Here is a 20332-nt window from a genome sequence, read left to right as displayed (position 1 = left end):
AAATCCTGGAAGGAGCAACTTTGTTTCATTTGCAAATAGATTTCCAAACTGTGCTGGTTCTGAGGATTAGCAAGAATATCCTGTCCACATCCATGCATTCCAGTTATGTAAATATACTCCATATTAGGAATTATGATGACACAAATTTATGACTAGGCAAGATACAAAGCTAAGTGTAAGGATCATCAGGTCAAGACTGCAGTTTATTCCCAGCTCACTTGTCATGAGGTAGCTACTGGAATAATAAACTTTACCATGTAACAGAACAAAATTAGAAAAAAAAAACCTCTGCTTCACACAAAATGCAAACAACTTGCCACATATAAAATGGCTACTCATTTTCTAGATTTAAAAAAAAATGTGTAAAAGGAAATTCTATATGATAAAGGGGAAATTATGCTTTTTTTTTCTTTAGTTGATAGTCTTCTAAAAATGCTTACAGTAAAGCATGAAAGGGTACCCAAACCTATAAGCACAGAGGTTTATGCTTAAAGGAGCCCTGGTGGTGAAATGGCTAAATGCCAGTACTACAGCCATTCACAGCCACAAGGTTGTTGTGAGTCTGATCCCAGGGACTCCAGGGTCTACTCAGCCTTCCATCCTTCCATAGGTCATTAAAATGAGTACCTAGCTTGTTTGGGGCAATTACCTTACACTTTGTAAACCACTTAGGGGATGCTTAAGGGCACTGATAAGCAGTGTAGAAATGTACTTCCTATTGCTATTGTGACCACCTAAAGGATTTTTCCCCTTTTCTTCTCCTTTTTTCATTTTTTCATTTTTTTTTATTTTTCCATATGAAAAACAGAATCCCTAGCACAAACTACTTTTAAAAGCATACCATTCAAAAGCAATTTACCACTCAGCAATGGCACTTCAAAGCTACATTAGGTACATAATAATTAATTGTGCAGTTCTTTAGGTTTTGACAACGAATTTCAAAGTTGCTGCCACATTTAAATTGCCATTGATATGACTGGAAAACAAACCATCTCCACAATGAATGCAGTTTCAATAGTAATTTGTTATTAAGATACATTAATACTGTGTTTAAAAAAAAAAAGTAATACTGAGATGATGCTAACCTCCCCTATAACCCAAAACCTATGAATTTCTGCAGTTTGGTTAAGTGTGGAGTATCAGACATGCAGTGTTATATATTTTGTTGTTGTCATGTGCCTTCAAGTCATTTCTGACTTATGGCGATCCAAGGCAAACCCTAAGGCAAAGCTATCATAGGGTTTTCTTGGCAAGATTTGTTCAGAGGAGGTTTGCTATTGCCTTCCTCTGAGGTTGAGAGCATATCACTTGGCCAAGATCACAAAATGGGTTTCATGGCCAAGCAGGGAATCAAACCCTGGTCTTCAGAGTTGTACTCCAATACTCAAACTACTACATTAAAGTAACACCAACTTTAGTATTGTGCGAAATGAAGTGTTGTTTTCTTTTGTGTTGTGTTGTGTGAAATGAAGCTCATACAGCCAGAATCAGTCAATCAAATTTAGTACAATAGGAAGATTATGGAGGACAAAACCACTCTGAAAATCAATATATTACCACCAGTTTCAGACGTACTATACATCTTCCATATACCAATTGCTGAGGAGTATTGCACTCATTCTACATGTGGGTTTTCCAAAATCACTGAAGTGGTCACTATGCAGAGAGAATGTTAGACTAGATAGGCTGTTGATCTGATTCCAAAATAGCCCTTACCTTTGAGAAAATAGTAGGGCTGGGGCAAGGATTAAAAAATAAGCTGTTTTCAGTCAACAAAATGATATCACCAATAATTCAATATTTCCAAATAAATTGCTCATACAAGTCAAAAGCTACTGGGCAGCAATTCTGTATTTTTTCAACTTCGATGGGTTTTTTTTGGGGGGGGGAAGAAAAAAGACAGACATCATGGGAAAAATTAGAAAGTTACAAGTAAATATGGGATGAATTGTTACATTTGAGAGTCTCCATAAAATCAACTTCTTTATACCTTCTGAGACTCATAGCACAAAGCAACACACTTCACCTCAAGAATTCAACAAACTGCAAAGCTTACAGAGCATTTCAGAGAAATAATAAAGTGTGAACAAAACAATGCACATATTTTAAAATGTAGATAGATAAAAAGGAATACAGTTTTTTTAATACATAGAAAGATGCTTTTGAAACTGAGGAAAAATAAATGTGTAAAATAAGGAGAAAAAAGCAAGGTTTCACAAAGATGCAAAAATGCAGGTGAGATTTTGAAGAATGCCACAAAATAAAGACAGAGAGACCATCTCTTCCCTGGTTACAAATGGAAGACAATATCTGCTTCCCCACCCAACATCCAGCTAAAACTATATGAATGAGGCAGGGTGAGCATCATATGGAAGCACCCTCAATTGCACCAGCACAATCTAGTACACCTGACACAACATGTAATATATCCGTATCCATGCTGATTTACAACAGATAGTACAATAGAGCAAAACTGCTCAAGTTATATCATGTAGGATGTTGCTATAGCTATGTCAGCATTAGTCACAAAGAGACTGCCTCTCTGTGCATCTATTGTTATATTCACCCAAAATATCAGTATGTCTATTCATAATTCCAACAATTGGGAAGATAAATGGAGTGTACATATTATTGTATGCCATAGTGTTATCAGTGAAATATAGAGATATGATAGTAAAAAAAGGAAGGAGTAAATTTGTACTGATATCAAATAATTACTCCTGCCCTCTGTCAGGCCTAATACACAAATATACACATCAAACACTGTATTTCTAGCTATCTTGAACATTTTTAAAACAAATGTTCATTTACAGTACAATAAAAAAATCAGCTTCAAAAACGGATTCCCTTGTATGACATAATATTGTAAATATCACATTGTCTCTAGTCTCATAAAAGGAGAAAGTGCACTTTGTTCCACAAAGGTTTTATGGGTTCTCCTTTCAAGACCATTGCTTATATCTACAGTATCAGATGACCACATATAAAAACTTGGATTCCATAAAATAGTTCCATCTATAGTTCTTATCAAGTATCCACTTAAAACAGATGCTCATAATTTTCCAAGTTTTCCAGGAAAGTTGAGAGAGTATTCTCACATGATGAAGAAATTGGATGTTTGTCCAACTCTACTTATTCCAGTGACAGAATATCATGATCTTGGATCCTCCTCTGTTGGAACAACTTCCAAGATTATTTGCAAAGCTGATGTTGTTCTGTCTGTGAAGGGCAAGAATGCAGACATGATTTTCAAAACTTAATAGTCATTAATACTTTAAAAAAAAAAAACATTGCATTGGCTTTATTTAATTAACAATATAATCCTGCAAATGTCTATTGAAAAGTCAGTCCTACTGACTTCCAGGTAAGTGACACAGGGCTGCAGCTTAAGCCTCTCTGTGCTCCTGACACACCCCATCTTTTTATTTTTGCCTATAAGGACCATGTCACTAGTTTCACCATGACCTTGTCCTGACCTGTTTTAGGCCTGGGAATGAGAATCTGAAACTGTAAGTGACATTTCCTGTTCTGAACTGTCTAGAAAGGACAGATAAGAAGCCAAAAATGTGGCAAAATTGACATAGTGATCCTTAAAGGGTGTGGTCTGTTAAGTAAAAAGAAAAAAGTGAGAATGTCAAGAGGTGTGATCATGGTCCTCTGAGCTCTTCAGAGAGGCACATGTGGATCAGTACAGTTGAAGGGTATATGGCTATTTCCTGTGTTGAAGTGTCTGGCCTGTGGACCATCATTTGCTCACCCCATCTTTGAATCTAAGCCATTGTTGCCAAAACAAAAGGCAAAATAGCTACAATTGTTTTTTCCCCTTAGCCACTTGCCTGTAAGCACCCTTGAACATGATGTGTTTTACTTCTGAACAGATTCAGGATTGCACTGTAATTGTATCACCACTGTTGTTCCTAATGAACAAGCTGCATAAGAGCTGCAGCTGTTTTACTCAAGCTGCATTGTGAGAGCCAGCAGAGATACAAGTCTCTCCAATAATCTCTTTGCAGAGAATATTCTTTTTGCCTGAGTAAAATGGTCCAATACTGGCATCCTGTGGCCACACAGATTCATGAAACTATGAGCCAAATCCTTTAAAAATTCTGACTTCCATGTGAAAGATTAAATTTCTTCTGTTGCTGCAGACAACAGTGTTGAGAGAAGGGATTTCTATAGAGTATATTACATATACCTATTTCAAAATCCTTTTATTTATGCTATTTTCTTTAAAACACTTTATGTCTCTTTCATTAAAAAAAAGAATGGAAATGTGACAGTGTGAGATTTTGTTTTTATCATGCTCCCTGAAAGTATTGGATTCATATTTTTGAATTTATATTCTACAGTAAAAATATTTTCTAAATTGCAGTGGTGATTTGTTTGATAGCTGTTTAGTGGTTGCATGTGGAACTCTACATTAAAAGTACTGTTCTGCTTTTGTGTTACTAATTTTAAAATATCCAGTAGACCTTGAAGTAGTCTAGTAAATGGATAAGTGGAAACATTCATTTTTTCACAAATAAAATTGTTAGAATTTTCTCAGTTGGTAATGAGCTTTGTTGTTTAAATTTTTTTTAATTTATAAGAATGTTTTTAAAAGAAAAAGGAGTCAAGGTCTACATGCTGAAAGATAGTCAACTGTTTATTGTCCAATACATTTCACCCTATATTTACAAAGGGCCTTCTTCAAGGGCATATAACAGAAATCATTGGAGATGTTACAACACTCTCCACAGACCTGGACCACAGGATGATATTACATCTCTTTTTATTTTATCAATACTGATCATTAACTAGCTCACATTACACTATTAGGAGAAAAACGGGTTCCCTCCTTAAACCTCTGGGTCCACCCAATTCAGAATATACAGAATTAAATGTCAGTAGTCAAACACCGATTGGTGGACAGGAAGATGTTGCTTCAGTCAGACATAACTTTAGTTGAGATTCTGATAAATGGCTACTAATTTCCTCTATATTAAACAATTAAAATATATTTTAATAAAGTTTATTGGGTTTAAAAAAGAAAGACAAACATACATAAATCAAATCATATCAAACATCAAATGTCATATACATCATCATCATACCTACCAACATACCAACACCATAGGGAAGTTACCTAATATAATAATAGCGTTCCTCTATACTGGAGGCTCTGCAACCATCTCACTATACTCACCCTCCTCTAACCCTCTTACATCAATTTCCCTTTCTTATCTCTCTCTGTCATTTACCTAACCACCCATTCTGCCTATCTTCCCCTTAAGTACTTAAACAATTAATATAGAAAACAGTATAGGACTGTGTAGTGACTCCAGTTCAGGGAAAAGAGGCTGAAAATTATCTCCCCCAAATATATAGTGGGCCCCTAACATATTGCAAGGCATATCCATTTCTCTTTGGAAGGAAAAGTTCTGAGTCAGAAGTTCCTAAGCCCATACAGCTGTGGAACTGGGCAACCATTACAATTCATGTCATAAATATAATGAAATCTTGGTTGCAGGTTAATGTGGCAATTAGTCTCTATCTCTTCAAAACTAAAAAAGGATTTAGTGAGAAATAAGATTAGAAATAGGAATAGGATTTCAGGGAAAATTCAAACAACTTGCAATAGAAGTTGTTTAAAATGTAAATCATGTGTGATGACTTATACTGTACCAGTTCAAGTCTGCCCATGCAAAGTTATGTTACTTCAGGGGGGTGGGAAAAAGCACAGTCAAGATATTAAATGTAAAATCATCAAAATAATTAAGAAGATGCCTTAACTGTGAAAATGAAAATAGTGGAGAACCATTAAAAAAAAGAAAAAGCTCAGTAACACAGTTATCTGATTCTCTAAAGAAAAACAAAAACAAAAAAGAAATGAGCCCCTTTCAATGTTGACTCACCTAAGAGCTTCCTAAACCATGCTGGCTTCTTGTCCCATATGACAAAGAGGTAGTAGGCAGGGACACCAGTCAGTGTAATTGCAAAACCAATGCCAGTATTGACAGGGTCAGCATAAAGTGACAGGGCAACCATGAAGAGGCAGGTGAAGGAAAACAGAGCAGGAATAAAGAGTGGCACCTGGAAGACACATGAAGAGACATTATTGCTTGACCTTGGCTACTGAATGACACTGGTATTTAATGTTCCATGAAATGTAAATTGGATAAAACACAGTGGCACACTATGGGTCATGCAGAAATGCAGGTGTTCAGGACCAGCATTCTAAATCCAAGGAGCTAAAGAAAGCAAATTAAATGTCTTTTATGCAGCAGACATCTCAGCAGCTGCTTAATTATCCACAGACACACTCTACGCTGTTATACAGCCTTTAAATTTAAAGACTTGTAAATGCATTTTCTTGTACTAAGTCTCTTTCCTAGCCCTCTATTAAATTAGAAGACAGGAACAACTCCAACGAGGATGGTGTATTTTGTAAATGCCCATTGAGATCAATTTTACAATGAAGCAAGGTGCTTAAGTTTACAATGAAGGAAGATGCTTTTGATTTTTTCCCCCAGGTACAATAAATAATCTGGCAGTAGTTTAAAAACAAATCAATTGCTATTTTTGGTAGGAATAACAGTGCCAATAGCATTATGCAGCCATCATGCATTTGGGAAATTCTGTACGCCTGTCACCACAATTGCTAATATTATCTGAGGAGTTCTTTAAAAAAATAAAACAAAGCAGAAATGTGGATGCTAACAGCTTCTTTTTTTAAAAAAAAAAGTGATGCTATTTATGCCTTCCACAATACATATGACTGGGAGGAAACACAAGGAGCAACAGAAAAGAATGGGAAATTTGGATGTAACATAACTGGTTACAGTTATAATTCCAAAAGATCCCAAAAACAGGTTTAGTTACCAGTTTAGTTTCATTTAAAAAAAAAAAAGCAAAATAGCCATTAGTCAGTGTGTAAAAACAAAAATTACAGTTTGATAATATCATTAATATGTTGCAAAGGGCAACATTTCAAGTTCTTCAAAACTCTTCACCAGTCTGGGTGTTAAAGTACTCTGGATGGGGTAAAGAAATGGAAATGTTGAAAAATATAGTGAGATGGTGACACCTCTGGATGTGTAATTAGGTTTATGTCCCAAGAATGAGATTACAAACTGAAAGTGTGTACTTTAAGTGTGATGCATAGGTTACACTGATCTAATCTGTGAAAATAGGAATGTTGGAAACAAGTTGTCCCAAGATGATCTTAATAGAGTTTGGGAACATATGGTACTCCAGGTGTTGTTAGACTGAAAATCCCACCAGCCTTAGCCAGCCTAGTAAACAGCAAGAGATGAGGAGATTTGTAGTGTAGAAACATCTAGAAGATGCCATATTCTCCATCTCAGTCTTAGACCTAATCTGGAAATAACATATTTTTAATTAAATGGTAGCCAAAAAGAGCTCCTTTGCCCAGTGGAACTGGAGAAGCTGAAGGTATTAAAGAGAGGGTTTTGGCACACACAGAGTCACATTATTGATGTTACCTTAAAAGGACGAGGCATATCAGGACGTTTATATCGGAGATAAATCATACCAGCAACAGCCAATCCTATAAAAAGCCATCTCGCAAAACTGAGAAAGTTCAAGAGGCTGTAGAGATCACTGGTGAAGAGCAGGATCATAGTCAGAGGGTACTGAAAAATGGATTGAAAGAGAGTTACTGACACAGCAGCTATTGCTTATTCCATTTTATTGTATATATTTTATTGTTCCTCCATAACTTTTAGCACAGTATGACCTAAATTGTGTTGATTAGTTAGTCCCAAGTAGAGTAGACCAACTGAATCAACTTTTGCGTACTGAGTCATTATGTAGAAAAATCTTTTATTTAATGGGACTACTCTAATGAGGACTAGCACTAGGATCCAGATCTATATCGTATACCACTCCTTTGTTGCAGCAATAAAACTAGAGGATATGTCAGTTGAAGTAACGTGTCAGGGCAATGAACTCTTATACTTTTTAACACACACACACACACACACACACACATATATATATATATATATATTTGACGTGGTAGAAGAGGAGAAGTTGCCCTAATATTCTATCCATTAAGGAGCCCTGGTGGTGCAGTGGTTAAATGCTGGTACTACAGCCACAACATTGAATCCGTGGATAAAAAATCCATGGATGTGAAGGACTGACTATATCTCTCTCATATTCTGTCTCTGTCTCTTTCCCACCCCCAGCCAGCCTCAAATGTTTCACTGTAGCTCTCACTGACTCTTTTCCCACATCTGACTGTTACCTGCATATAAGATCTCATATCTCTTTATCTATTATAATTTATTTCATTCAGCAACTACATACATATCTGTCTTTCCTCTAGTTAGCTCAAAGCAGCATACACAGACCTTTTCTTCCACCTGTGAGTAGTTCAAGTTGAAAGAGAGTGACTGACCCAAGATCACCTTGCAAGTTTCCTGGCACAGTGCAGTTCTGAACCTGCATTTCACAAGTCCTAGTCCAGCACTCTAATCAGATCACTTTACCAGCATTAGAGTGTATCTACTGTATTGAATTCTAAGAAATCTTGAAGATAACCGTTATTATTATCTTTCTTTGGTGCAATGAGCCTCAGACATCGAGCCTCTGTAGGTGGGGTTTTTAGTCAGCTGGTGGCTTCCATATCAGTGGGATAATAAATGGGATTTTCCTATCGCTGGTGGCTTCCATATCAGTTGAATAATTAATATATCCAGGGGTTTATTCTAAATTTGAAGGGAGAAATCCAGGGTTCAGGTTCAGGACTTTGGGCACTTCATTTCAAATCCAGGCTACAACCCAAATTTACCATCTTACTGACATTGTTTGTGACCAGAGAAGGGTGACCAAAATGATCAAAGGTTTGGAAACCTTACGTGGTATGATTTAGGTTTGGCATATGTTTAGCTTGGAGAAGAGAAGACTGGGAGGTGACAGGACCGTTCTGCTCCTGAGAGTAGAACACAAACCGATGAATCCAAATTAGAAGAAAGGCAATTCTATCTAAACATTAGGAAGAACCTCCTTACTGTAAAATGTGCTCAACAGTGGAATGGTCTGCATCATAGAATGGTAGACTCTCCATCTTTGGAGTTCTTTAAACAGAGGTTGAATGGGCATCTTTTAAGAATGGTGTATCTGTGTATTCCTGTATGGCAGGGGTTTGAACTAGATAGCCTTTGTGCTCCCTTCCAATTCTATGATTCTATGACATGGAAGTCCCTAAGCAGAGGAGGAATCTTTCTAATAGATCACGTCTGCAATTACATTCCATCCCTTGCACTGTTATTAGTGCAGCAATGGTGAAGATGACTGATACAACAAATGGAAGGTTTGAATTACAAACCACTCAAATTGCAAAGGAAATACATTGTAAAAGTACAGCAGTGTAATTTCACTGAAGCAGGACCAGAAGAGACATACACTATGACCCAATCCAAAGTGTGCTTACATGGGAAAGTGCTTCATGGATTCTAATACAATTTCCTTCCAAGTAAATATGCTAAGAATTAAAAACTTGGATTTCTCCAAATAATGAACAGAAAAAGCAGAGACCACAAAAAGCAAATATTATTTTATATCCTGGAATCAATGCCCATAAGAGAGTGGTAATACCCCTTTATCTGTTACTGCTGTTTGCATTTTCTCTGCAAAGTACCAATAATGTGGCTTCAGGGTCTTCGCAGACAGTGCATGAGTCTATAGCCTTTATGTAGAATTTTACTACTTTGAATCTAGGAAGATTCATTCCAATGAGAGAAGCTTAGCTAATCACTCTCATTCAACCTTTCAAATAAAAAGTAATGAGGTGTGATTTAGGTGCCTGCCTGAGAGAGTTAAATGCCACTAACATCCAGTCAGAGGAGGAGTCTTTCAAATAGATCACTTCTGCAATTACTTTCCACCCCTTTCCAAACATAGCCAACCTATGAAATGGAAATAAATAACTGGGATTTAAGAAGTATTTAAGTTGTATTTGAATCATGCAGTGTGGCCTCCTGCTATGCAGCCTTGGTACAGGGACATTTGTTTGTATGATTTACCAAAACAATGACAGCTGGCAGAGGAGTGTGCTTCCGAACGTGAATCATGGAGAGAATTTCTGGAAGGTGACCCTCGCGGGATGCCACATAGAACATCCTAGTGGGAAAATAAATTTGGACAGCTTTTAAAGACACTCATTACCAAGATAAATGGAAGCAGTTCACCAGAGATGTAGAACACATTCAAAGTTATCCTCAGCAGTACAGTTTGTTCCTATGTAAGACAAGCATCTGAAGTTCTGGTCTTAAAGGATTCAGGATTACAAATTCAGAATCTCATGAAACAGGTCTTTTAATCTATCTTCAGACTCACATTTGCCTGTGTTCAAAAACGGGTACTGCTGAATAGTGTTTCACATTCATCTTATATCCTTTAAGTTAAACTATGATTAATCGAGTATTGTAGTCAGTAGAAACAATATCCTAAAGTCTAGTGTTGTCCCTGGCATTACAAAACCACTATGACAAATCTTACTTCACTTCCTCCGACTCCATAGCTCTCTCTGCTACCAAAAAAACCAAGTTCATAAAGTTTCCTAGCACTACAGAGTCACTTGACGGGTGCATGGGGATGTAGTAGGGAATACAGATCGCCACTTCATCAGTCCTTTGACTAGAAACTTCTTTTTTAAGCCCTATTTTTTATTTTAAAAAATGGGAGTTGTGCAATATCACAGCTCTACTGTTGCACAATTTCCATTTAGTTTGCTGTTGGATTCCATCCAGTAGTAGCAAACTGAGTGGGAATTCTGCAAAATCCCCTGCCCATATATGCTATTATCAAGTGGCAACTGTTTATTCTCACTGTAGAATTAATTCTAGTTTCTAGTCTGCATTTGTATGGATTGTTTTATCTTTGCCCATATTCATTACTATGTTAACCTACCTGGAGACAGCAAAGATGCCACCATTCATAGATCCAAAGCAAGAAAGTGCAACAAAAATGGGAACAGCTGAGGAAAACCGTCCCATTAAACGTTCAGCAAAAGTCTGGCAAAAGCGAGGGAAACATGAATCAGTTTTCTAGCAGAATAATTATTATCCCATTCTGTAACTTCAGGCAATAGAAGTTACAAATTCTGTTTTCTGTTATTATACAGGAATTTGTTCTGAAATCTTTACAGATTTGTATTATTTTAGCACTGCATTCCACTGTGACTTACAACTGCCACTGCCTTGGAAGTCAATAGATCTTCAGGACTGATCGTTGTAAAGTAGGCCACATTGGTTAAAACATAACCAACTGTGACAATCACCATTGAAGAGCAAATGGCAAGTGGTACATTTCTGAAAGACAGAAAGAAATGTGATATAATCCATCTGTATTCTAAGAGTGAAGCAATTGGTTGGAAAAGACATCTGTTTTATGACATATATATGCTTTTATACATGAGCTAAAGCTTCATGCGAGAAACCTGATTATCAACAAATATTAAACAACATAGGTCAAATTAGCTCATTTCTAACTTAGAGATATGAATAATCATTAACTACATATAGTATAAACAAGAAATTAATTCTCTTTGCAAACACTATATCTTGTGGCTGCTATTAAGGCAAAGATTATGAACTGGCCATATTAGCTGCATCATTCTGTTAATATACTAGAAAATAACGCTGAAATCTATATTTGTCCTCACTCCTTTTTTTCCTATGGGTAGCATAAGATTTGTTTGAATCAGTAGGAAACAGTACATTTTTCATAATCACTCTAAAGAATAATCCTACCATGACTGTAGCGTCACATTTATTTAAGAGATCAAAGGGTTTGGACCTGGGAAATGGGAATTCAAAGGTTAGCTCAGCCTTAGAGCACTAGGTTGCCTTAGGCAAATCATTAACAGCTTCAGTTCACCTTCTGGAAAAAAAATATTAATACTTATCTCAAAGAGTTGTTGCTGTGATGAATGAGAGGATGACTCTAAAGCACTTGATGTATTTTAAGTGCTTTATATAGATTATTAATAACACTACCACCTCTTGACAACTCAGTCATGAATATTGTTGGACAGATATAAAGTAGAACTGTAAATTTCCAGAATAAGATCTGCTTGGAAACTCAGGCCAGAGAGAAGTGAGTGCGGGATAAATGGATGGGTGGGTGGGATTAACATTCTAGCTATTCCCAAAGTGGCAGTCACCATAACATTAACTATCTCAGGAAAGAATCCATATTTCTCAGATGTTTCTGTGGCATTTGCTATAAACATTTATTGTCATAAAGGTACACCACACACCTCATGCTGAAGCCCCAATGTGGCCTTTCAAAGGCGCAAAAAGGAGCCACAAAAGGCAGCTCTTTTTTGCACCCTCAAAAGGGTGTCATGGCCGCAGTGGCACGGCTATATGGCACTCCTTCGGTGCTGTGTCATCTGTGTCAGGACACCCTGGGGAGGTGGAATCAGGCATGCGTTGTGAGGACACTATGGCCTGACTCTGCCCCCATGCTGGCCTTTCAGGCCAGTCTGCAAAGAGCCTAAGACAGTATTCAGTGAACACAAGAGAAGCTATTCCGAGATACAGCACAATGTTTCATTTGAACAAACAGTCATTCTTAGAACTGAAAACACACTAATAAATGGGCTTTGAGAAGTGATGCTGTCATTCTGAGAATAAACCAAAAGCACTGCATTATGGACATCCTTCAGTAAGAACTGAGTGGCCATGATTTATACCATAAGCAGGCCATTTTAACAACAGGTGACTCTATAAACCAAGGTTGTAAAATTACAATCTGAAAATTCCTGTGGCAGCAAGAGGTCAAGATATTAAAAGGAAACAGTATAACTACATTAAATGTTTATTCACCCAAAAAATTCAAAATAGCCACCTCAATGACAGAGAATATTAGAGTGCTCTCAAAACCATCTTCAGGTATAGGCTTTGGAAAGGAGTGTTAAAATGTGCTGACCACAACAGCAGACCACTGAATTATCCTGTTACTGCCCAGGTTATTCAGTTGTCAACTGGGAATATACTTTTAAAATAAAGAATGTCATCTAGTACTACTATCAGGATTCTGGCAAATCCTGCCATAAAAGTGGCTTGCTGCTGTTTGCTGTTTTCCCTTTCCTTGGTTATGTTGTTGTTTATGATCATATTTTATAGAACTGCTGGATTTGATTGCAAATATGTTAGCAGTACTACAAACCTAATATAACAAGAATGGGAGGCTTGGTGGTGATGCCGATGGGATTTGTGGTAACAGGGTTTTGGTCAAACCCCACCTGGAATACTGTGTCCAGTTCTCGGCACCACAATTCAAAAAGGATGTTGAGAAACTGGAGTGTGTCCAAAGGAGGGTGACTAAAATGGAGAAGGGCCTGGAAACCATGCCCTGTGAAGAACAACTTAAGGTGCTGGGGGTGTTTAGCCTGGAGAAGTATCATAGAATCATATGACCATAGAGTTGGAAGAGACCACAAGGAAGAGAAAGTTAAGAGGTGATGGACTGGATAGCCCTTGTGGTCTCCTCCAACTCTACGATTCTATGATTCTATGATTTATACAAGGGAAAATAATTGCCTGGCTGGTTAATGAAGAAATGTATGTGGGAGGATGCTGGGATTAATATCCACCAAGGCCAGTCTCATGAGAAGTTTGAAAAGAAAGTGTGTGAGAGGAGTGAGAAGTGGCCAAAAGTGAATGCAGGAATGTTATAGTATATGAGTGAATGAAGGAAAAGCCCACAAAGCTACAAGGTGCTGTATTGCTTACTATATCTTGCAGCTGGAAATTATGATAGTTCTGTCTACAGAAATCATATTATTAACTTATTTGGTTACTGAATAATGTTTTGCTGTTAAAATACAGAAGACCGCTTTACTGAACTAAAGGAAGTGAGCAGATCTTGACAATAACTTATGGAATATAAGATATATAGAATGAGACCTAAAACAGGTAGTTAGATCTGTGAGAGTCGTTGGCGGGATACAAACCGCCATATAGTACGTATTGTATACGTACTAGGGTTAGGAAGGGGCGGTGCTTCCGCACCCCCCTAACCCTAGTACGTATACAATACGTACAAGATGGCGGCGCCCCTTCCACATGAGCGCCGCCATCTTTACGTACTGGACGCATAGCGTCCAGACGTGTCGCAGCGCCTATGACGTCGCGAATGCGCCAGCGGCGCCTCGCGACATCATAGAGGCGCCGCAAAAAGAAGCTCCGAAATGGAGCTTCTTTTTTGCTCCACGTGGGAGCCACGCGGTTTGACTGCTCCGGCTCCCTCGCAGAGCAAATGGCGCCGGCAGGGGAATGCCGCAAAGCGGCGGTTTGTATCCCGCCTGTAACATCTTAATAGCTGCTTGATGTTATATAGCTAAGATGCCATATATGCAATGGAATGGAGTGGAATGCAGTTCAGTGCCCAGACATTGGCAAGTTTGTGTCTGTCCCTGAAGAGAATGTACAGTTGGGCCTCTGTATCCACGGACTTGCCACCTGCACATTTGAGTATCTGTGGATGGCAAGCCCCCTTTGTTCCCAGTGGTGGTGTGTCCATGCTGCCACACCACCATTAGGAACAACAGGATTCCTCAGGCATTTGGATACCATCCAGGAAGCCGCTCCCCCACTGAAGCTGAACAAGAAGCCATGGGGTGGAGCTGGAGGGCAGCGCTCCTCTCTATGGGCACCAATGTGCTTGGCGGAATGAAGCCATCCCAGCTCTCATGCCCAGGAGGTATGCCCTGGGTCTTCCATCACTCCCCTCCCGGGCAACCCTTCTCTCCCACCTTGGCATGGATGGACAGGAGGCTCCAATGATGCTTCCCACCCACCAGCACTGCCTCCGCTGGCTCATCCCAGCACCCAGCCAGGGTCTCTCCTTGGCCCCTGACCACCAACCCCCAATGGTCCAGGGGTGCTCCTTGTTTCTCACTGTTGCATGGCAGGCTCTCCCCCTGCCCCTCCCCCTCCTCCAGACCCCAGCTGAGCATTGGGAGGAGCCACCACCAGCAGGGCTGGAAGGCAAGGAGCATCAGTGGAGTCTCCTGCCCATCTGTACTAGATGCAGGGATGGTGGATTGAGAGGGATCCTCAGGGAGAAGGGCTGTTGGGACAGCCAGAGTGGTTGCCTGGCGGGGAGGGGGGCATGTGGGGGGCATGCCCTCAAGTGGGCTTGTGTCAACCCTCTGGCAGCTTTCTTGGGCAAGGGATCCCTTCTGTCCAACCACTTCTTCCTCTGAAGCCCCTCTAATCCACCAGACATCCCCTCCCCCCCTGAAAGCCATCCATTTTGCTCCTCCTCAAGGGGGTCCCACATCAAGGGGTGGATTGGTTCAGGGATGAGAGACCAGATGTCCTTATAACCCTAAAGGAGGACAAGGCCCCATGCAATGGAGGACATTCAAGAAAAATGAAGGACATGACCAAATAAAAGCTAACAACATTCATAGAAATGTCACTTCATGTTTTTTCTTAGTGATGCTCCAAATGGAGGGATCCTGAGCAGGTTGAAATGGAGGATGTATTCTGGGAATGAAGGACTTCTTTGGGGCCCACGAAGCCCTTCTAGCTCTAGGATTCTAGGAAGACACCCCCCAAAAAAAAAAAATCAGCAGGGATCCTTCCCAAAGAAGAATTATGGAGACCTGCCCCCCCCCCCCTTCTATTGGGGTGGAGTTGCTGCAGAATGAATTGGAAGGAGCATTTTCCGTGCGGAGGAGGGGAACCATCATTTACAGCAACGCCACCTCTCCCCTCCTTCGGTTTTGGCAGCACCTCCAAAGATGACTAAGAGCAGCCCAGTGGAAGCAATAGGGTGAGGTGGAGAAAGGGGGGCAGGTCAGGGGGCCGGTCACCATAGGTGAGTCCCCACACCCTCCTATGGGGGGAGAAAGTGGAGCCCGTACCAGCTCAGGGCCCCCAATTGCAGCCATCCCTCTCCCCTCCCCATCCATCCCTGGGTACAAAGGGCCATTTTGATTGAGACTTAAGCATCTGCGGGTTTATATATCCATGGGGGTGTCCAGAACCGATCCCCCGTGGATACCGTATATGTTTGTATAAATAGCCTAAATAGTACCAAAGAGCTTGCTCATTTCCCATGTAAATATCTTGAGATTCCAATGCTTACATGGAGTGTTGGTATTAACTTTACTGGTCGGGTTTAACCACCACCATGAGCTGGGCACTCAAGTGACCAGAAGTTGATAAAGGTGACCCCAGACAAAATCCAAATTACCTGACAAGTGGCAAGGACCCTCAGTCCCTCTGTCTAAAGAGATAGGGGTTGGGAACTATGTCTGTTCAAATCTTTTTTATGAAAGTACATGTGCCAGAAGCTCCATTTGGTGGCTCCATTAGCTCAGGGTAATGAGTCCACACTGGGTTTCACAGGAGCTAGATCTATGGGAGGTATCCAAGGTTTGAGTTCTATTAGTAAAGTAGATTCAGCACTCTGGATAGTTCCTGTAAAAGCCAGTGTAGATAACCTGACTCAAAGGAATAGAGCCATCACCTACCTCTGATACAAACCAAGTCTGACAAGACAGAGGGTTCTGGTGTAGTAAATTGGGTTTCCATAAGATTAGCAAAGAGTTTGGTTTAATAACTGTTTTTCATCTGCCCATTCACATTTGTTATAAAACAAATAAATAAATATGAAAAATAGCTTACTTTAAAGCCCACATTTAAATGTTTCATAACTTCACTGTACTCTAGTTGAGATTCAAGTACTCTGTACAGAGCCCTTAAGTACAACTATAAACAGAGTATATACAGCTAATGTGAGATGATGTGATAAGGTCTGTGTCTGAGAGGAGGAAGTGCAGGGAAACTAGTGCCATCTCTAAGCTTCTAGAAAAACAAACCTGCCAGAGTAAATAACCCAAAATGTGTGTGGGGGGAGATTCCTTTTGTCCTTGAGAAGAGGAAATGCCAGCACCTTGCCCATGATCTTAAAGGCTAAAAGCTAAGAGAACATAACATCTAACAGTGTAAGGCTGGGGACCATCTGCTTTGTCAATATTCAGCCAAAGGGACACAAGGACAATTTCTTTGCTTATATTTTCTGCTAACGCATCTTTTTAAATCTATTTGTCATTAATGAAAGTCTGCCTTGTGCTGTTGGTGGCTTAGTTTTACTTCAGTATATTTTTTTTATTCTAAACTGAATAGTACCTGAATGGTTCAGGACCACCACCTCATTACACCTAGGCAAGGTGGCATCTGGTCCTGTTCATTCAGCACCACCCTGGCAGCTTCCCTTGAACTTAGCAGGTAGCAGAACCATGCTGCAGTAGTTATAAGGAGGAAAGAGTAGTCATTTCAAATATATATTCAGGCATCAGCCACCATTTGTCGCACCATGCCACATGGTGTCACCCAGTCTGGCTAGACACTGGAACTTACTCTGAAACTGTCAAGGTCAATCAGGCCACTCTCCCAAATCTTTGAGCTCAGGCTGTCTGTCCTTCATTTACGGCATTTGCAGATTTTAAGAAAAATGCTACAGGGTACTGCTAGTAGAAACATTATCACCTCTATAAATAAAAGTGAATGTACAAGCCAACCAATGAGAGCTGTATGTATTTAGCATACAGAATCCTGGCTCATTATGCTGAGCAGCACTAACCCCTGCTGACAGCCAGGAAAAAAAAACACAAAAACATAACTAGTCAGCAAGTGCCATTCATTACTTTGCTGAAAGACTAAGACTCTCCATGTTCCCAGAAGCCTCAAGCACAATAAGAGGTTTTGTGACCTCTGAGGTCTGAATGCTTTAATGTAAAAGCACTGCTTCTTCTGACTTCTCTCACCCTCCCAATACAATTGGGCCCTCAGGGGGCTGCAATCCATTAGCATGTAACACCAGTAAGTGTGACTTTTTAGCTGGTGCTTGCAGTGACAAACTGTGGCAAAAAAATAACAGCATGAAATACCTGGTTTCATGATTTCAGCAATGAGCCATCCAACTTATTTTCAACTAAAAAGTTATAACTTTTTTTTTTTTGTCTCGGTCATTGTGTAGTGCATTAGCCCACATTTCAGCTCTTGTGCTAAAATGCTGTCTGGCAACTTTAAAAGGCACATTTTCTGACTCCAAGGTAGTAAATTGGCTATACTGCAAGAAATTGTTTTAGCACATGCATACTTCATAAAGTGACACAGCCACTGAACTTGAAACCCCCTTTTCTAATGACTGAATCACTAATTCATTGCTGGTAAATTTCTTCTTGGAAATGGAAGAATCGTCTATAAAGCAGACAGGACCTAACTTCATTGGAGGACTGAATTTTCTAATATGGTAAGGGTACATATTGTTTCTCAGCCAGCACAAGGAAAGTGGGGGGAGGAAGAAGAGAATAAGAAATCCTGTCAAATGAAAGAAAACTATGAAGAGGACTCCTAAGACACAAGTTAAAAATAATGAAAGTAAATGTGCAATCTAGAAACTGTCAGTCTCTAGTGAGAAAATCAGGGTGAGCATCCAGTTGATGCACTCTGCTAGTGAAATGACCCATCACAGGAACAGCAGCACTTTTCCAAGGCTCATACAAGGGGGGAGGCAGTGGTCGGTAGGGAGGAAAGGCTACTTGACTCAGTCAGATTATTTCTTCAATGAACGGCTTCCAGAGTGATCATTGGAGCCCATTTCCTCTGTAAAAGATGGCTTGGACAATCCCCTGTACCACCAAGTAGCAATTCTCCAACCTCTTGGCTCTGAGGACCTAACCCCATCCCCACCCTGCAAGAAGCCAGATATCAGAAGAATATGCTGCTCTGAGCTCTCAGCCGGCTTCCTTTTCTCACTGCCACTGCCAAATTTATCTTCATTCCTTTACTGAGCACCAAAGGACCTGTAGCTTTTTTCTTCCTGCTGCCTTCACCTTTGCCTTCAAATTATGTTGGCACAGGAATCCACCAGATGTTTGGCTTTAGTGTTTATTGGTCGATGAAACTGAAATGGGCCTTAAGATGCTGAATAGTTTCTGGATTGTACTATAAATGTGTGGTCCATTTTATTCACCACATGAGCCCTATCATACTTATGTCTAGATCAAAACTAAGAAGATTATCGCACTGCCCTTTCCCATCCTTTCCCTCCAAGTTACACATGGGATGTACCGTATTTTCCGGCATATAAGACGACCCCCAACTTTTCCAGTTAAAATATAGTGTTTGGGATATACTCACCGTATAAGACTATCCCTCTTCCAACGCACACCAAATAAAAAATTTAAAAACATCAGATTTGATTTCAATATGGAAATTTTAATTCAAATGACATTCAGGTACTTAGCAGGAAACCTTGTTGTATACAAAGCCTGCTTGGATTGGTCAGCTCTCCCTGCCTGCCCAGCCCTCCCTGTCTCCAGGACTATCAAAGCAGTAGCTGTTTTCATACGATCGTCGCATATGGTGGGGATGCGGCCGTGGCCATTTTTTAGCTCCCATCATATGCGGCGACCGCAGAGTCTCCATTCCAGCTCAGAAGTTTCAGCACCTGCCCTATAAGATGGCACCCAGCGTATAAGACGACCCCCGACTTTTGAGAAGATTTTCCTGGGTTAAAAAGTAGTCTTATACGTCAGAAAATACAGTAAATGTTTAAATGCTGATTTCATCGCATTCCTCTGTGCCCAGGTAGGAGGCATCCCATACCTGATCATGGCATCGCATACCCAATTCAAACTTCTCCCTCAGTTTTTGAAAGAACAGGATTTTAAGAGGCCATAATTTGTTATTCATCATAGGCCATCCTTAGATCTCAGATTTGACCCAGAAACCTCAGGGCCAGTGAAAATCCTGAATTGGTACCCTATTCCCAAGGCTAGCCTTGCTGTTGAAAATTAACATCCTGAATGTTGATCCAGTTAGTCTTCATTTTCAACATTCCAGTATGAGAACTGAGAAAATCTGAAAAACATGTCTTTAAACTGTAATCTTCTCCTTTAAGCAAAGAAACAGTCACAGAGCGAATTAGTAACAATGTTCCCCCCTGTCTCCTACAATATATATGCATAAAATCAATAATATATTTTAGGAGACTTTAAAATCTACAGAAGCTCTTGTGGTAACAGAAAATATTTAGAGAAAAATGCAAAATGCCTGATAATTCACTCAAGCAATTTTATGGGGAAATGGTCTGCACAGCCATAATCCTAATATAACTGAATATGAGACACAGCAAAAGAAGCAAAGCTGTTGTAAAATAATATGACAGGAACTAAAGCTGCAGATGGTAACATGGTAGATTTCCAAACTGCACAACAAACGGCCATTTTGTTATAAGGACCCAAGAGCTGCACTAAACTCACAGAATGTTCACACATTAACCCAGTCTGACACAA

General features: G+C 39.7%; 1 protein-coding gene across 1 annotated transcript in view; it reads right to left on the bottom strand.

The window, feature by feature from the left end:
* Window positions 1-1739: 1739 nt before the first annotated feature.
* The window catches only part of SLC7A11 (solute carrier family 7 member 11), a 76008-nt gene continuing 57415 nt past the window's right edge, over window positions 1740-20332 (bottom strand). The window contains exons 7-12 of the mRNA XM_089525791.1: window positions 11195-11318; window positions 10918-11021; window positions 10032-10128; window positions 7485-7634; window positions 5895-6072; window positions 1740-3219 (exon numbers count right to left, since the gene is read on the bottom strand). Coding sequence (XP_089381917.1) covers window positions 3152-3219; window positions 5895-6072; window positions 7485-7634; window positions 10032-10128; window positions 10918-11021; window positions 11195-11318 — 721 coding nt within the window. The 3' untranslated portion in view covers window positions 1740-3151. The remainder of the gene's footprint in view (window positions 3220-5894; window positions 6073-7484; window positions 7635-10031; window positions 10129-10917; window positions 11022-11194; window positions 11319-20332) is intronic.

The sequence above is a fragment of the Sceloporus occidentalis genome, unplaced genomic scaffold (assembly GCF_023333645.1).
Source record: "Sceloporus occidentalis isolate IW3139 unplaced genomic scaffold, rSceOcc1.0.p SCAF_5, whole genome shotgun sequence".
In the NCBI taxonomy this organism is placed as follows: domain Eukaryota; kingdom Metazoa; phylum Chordata; class Lepidosauria; order Squamata; family Phrynosomatidae; genus Sceloporus; species Sceloporus occidentalis.
The sequence above is the reverse complement of the archived record's forward strand: the minus strand, read 5'-3'. Positions and strand labels throughout refer to the sequence as shown.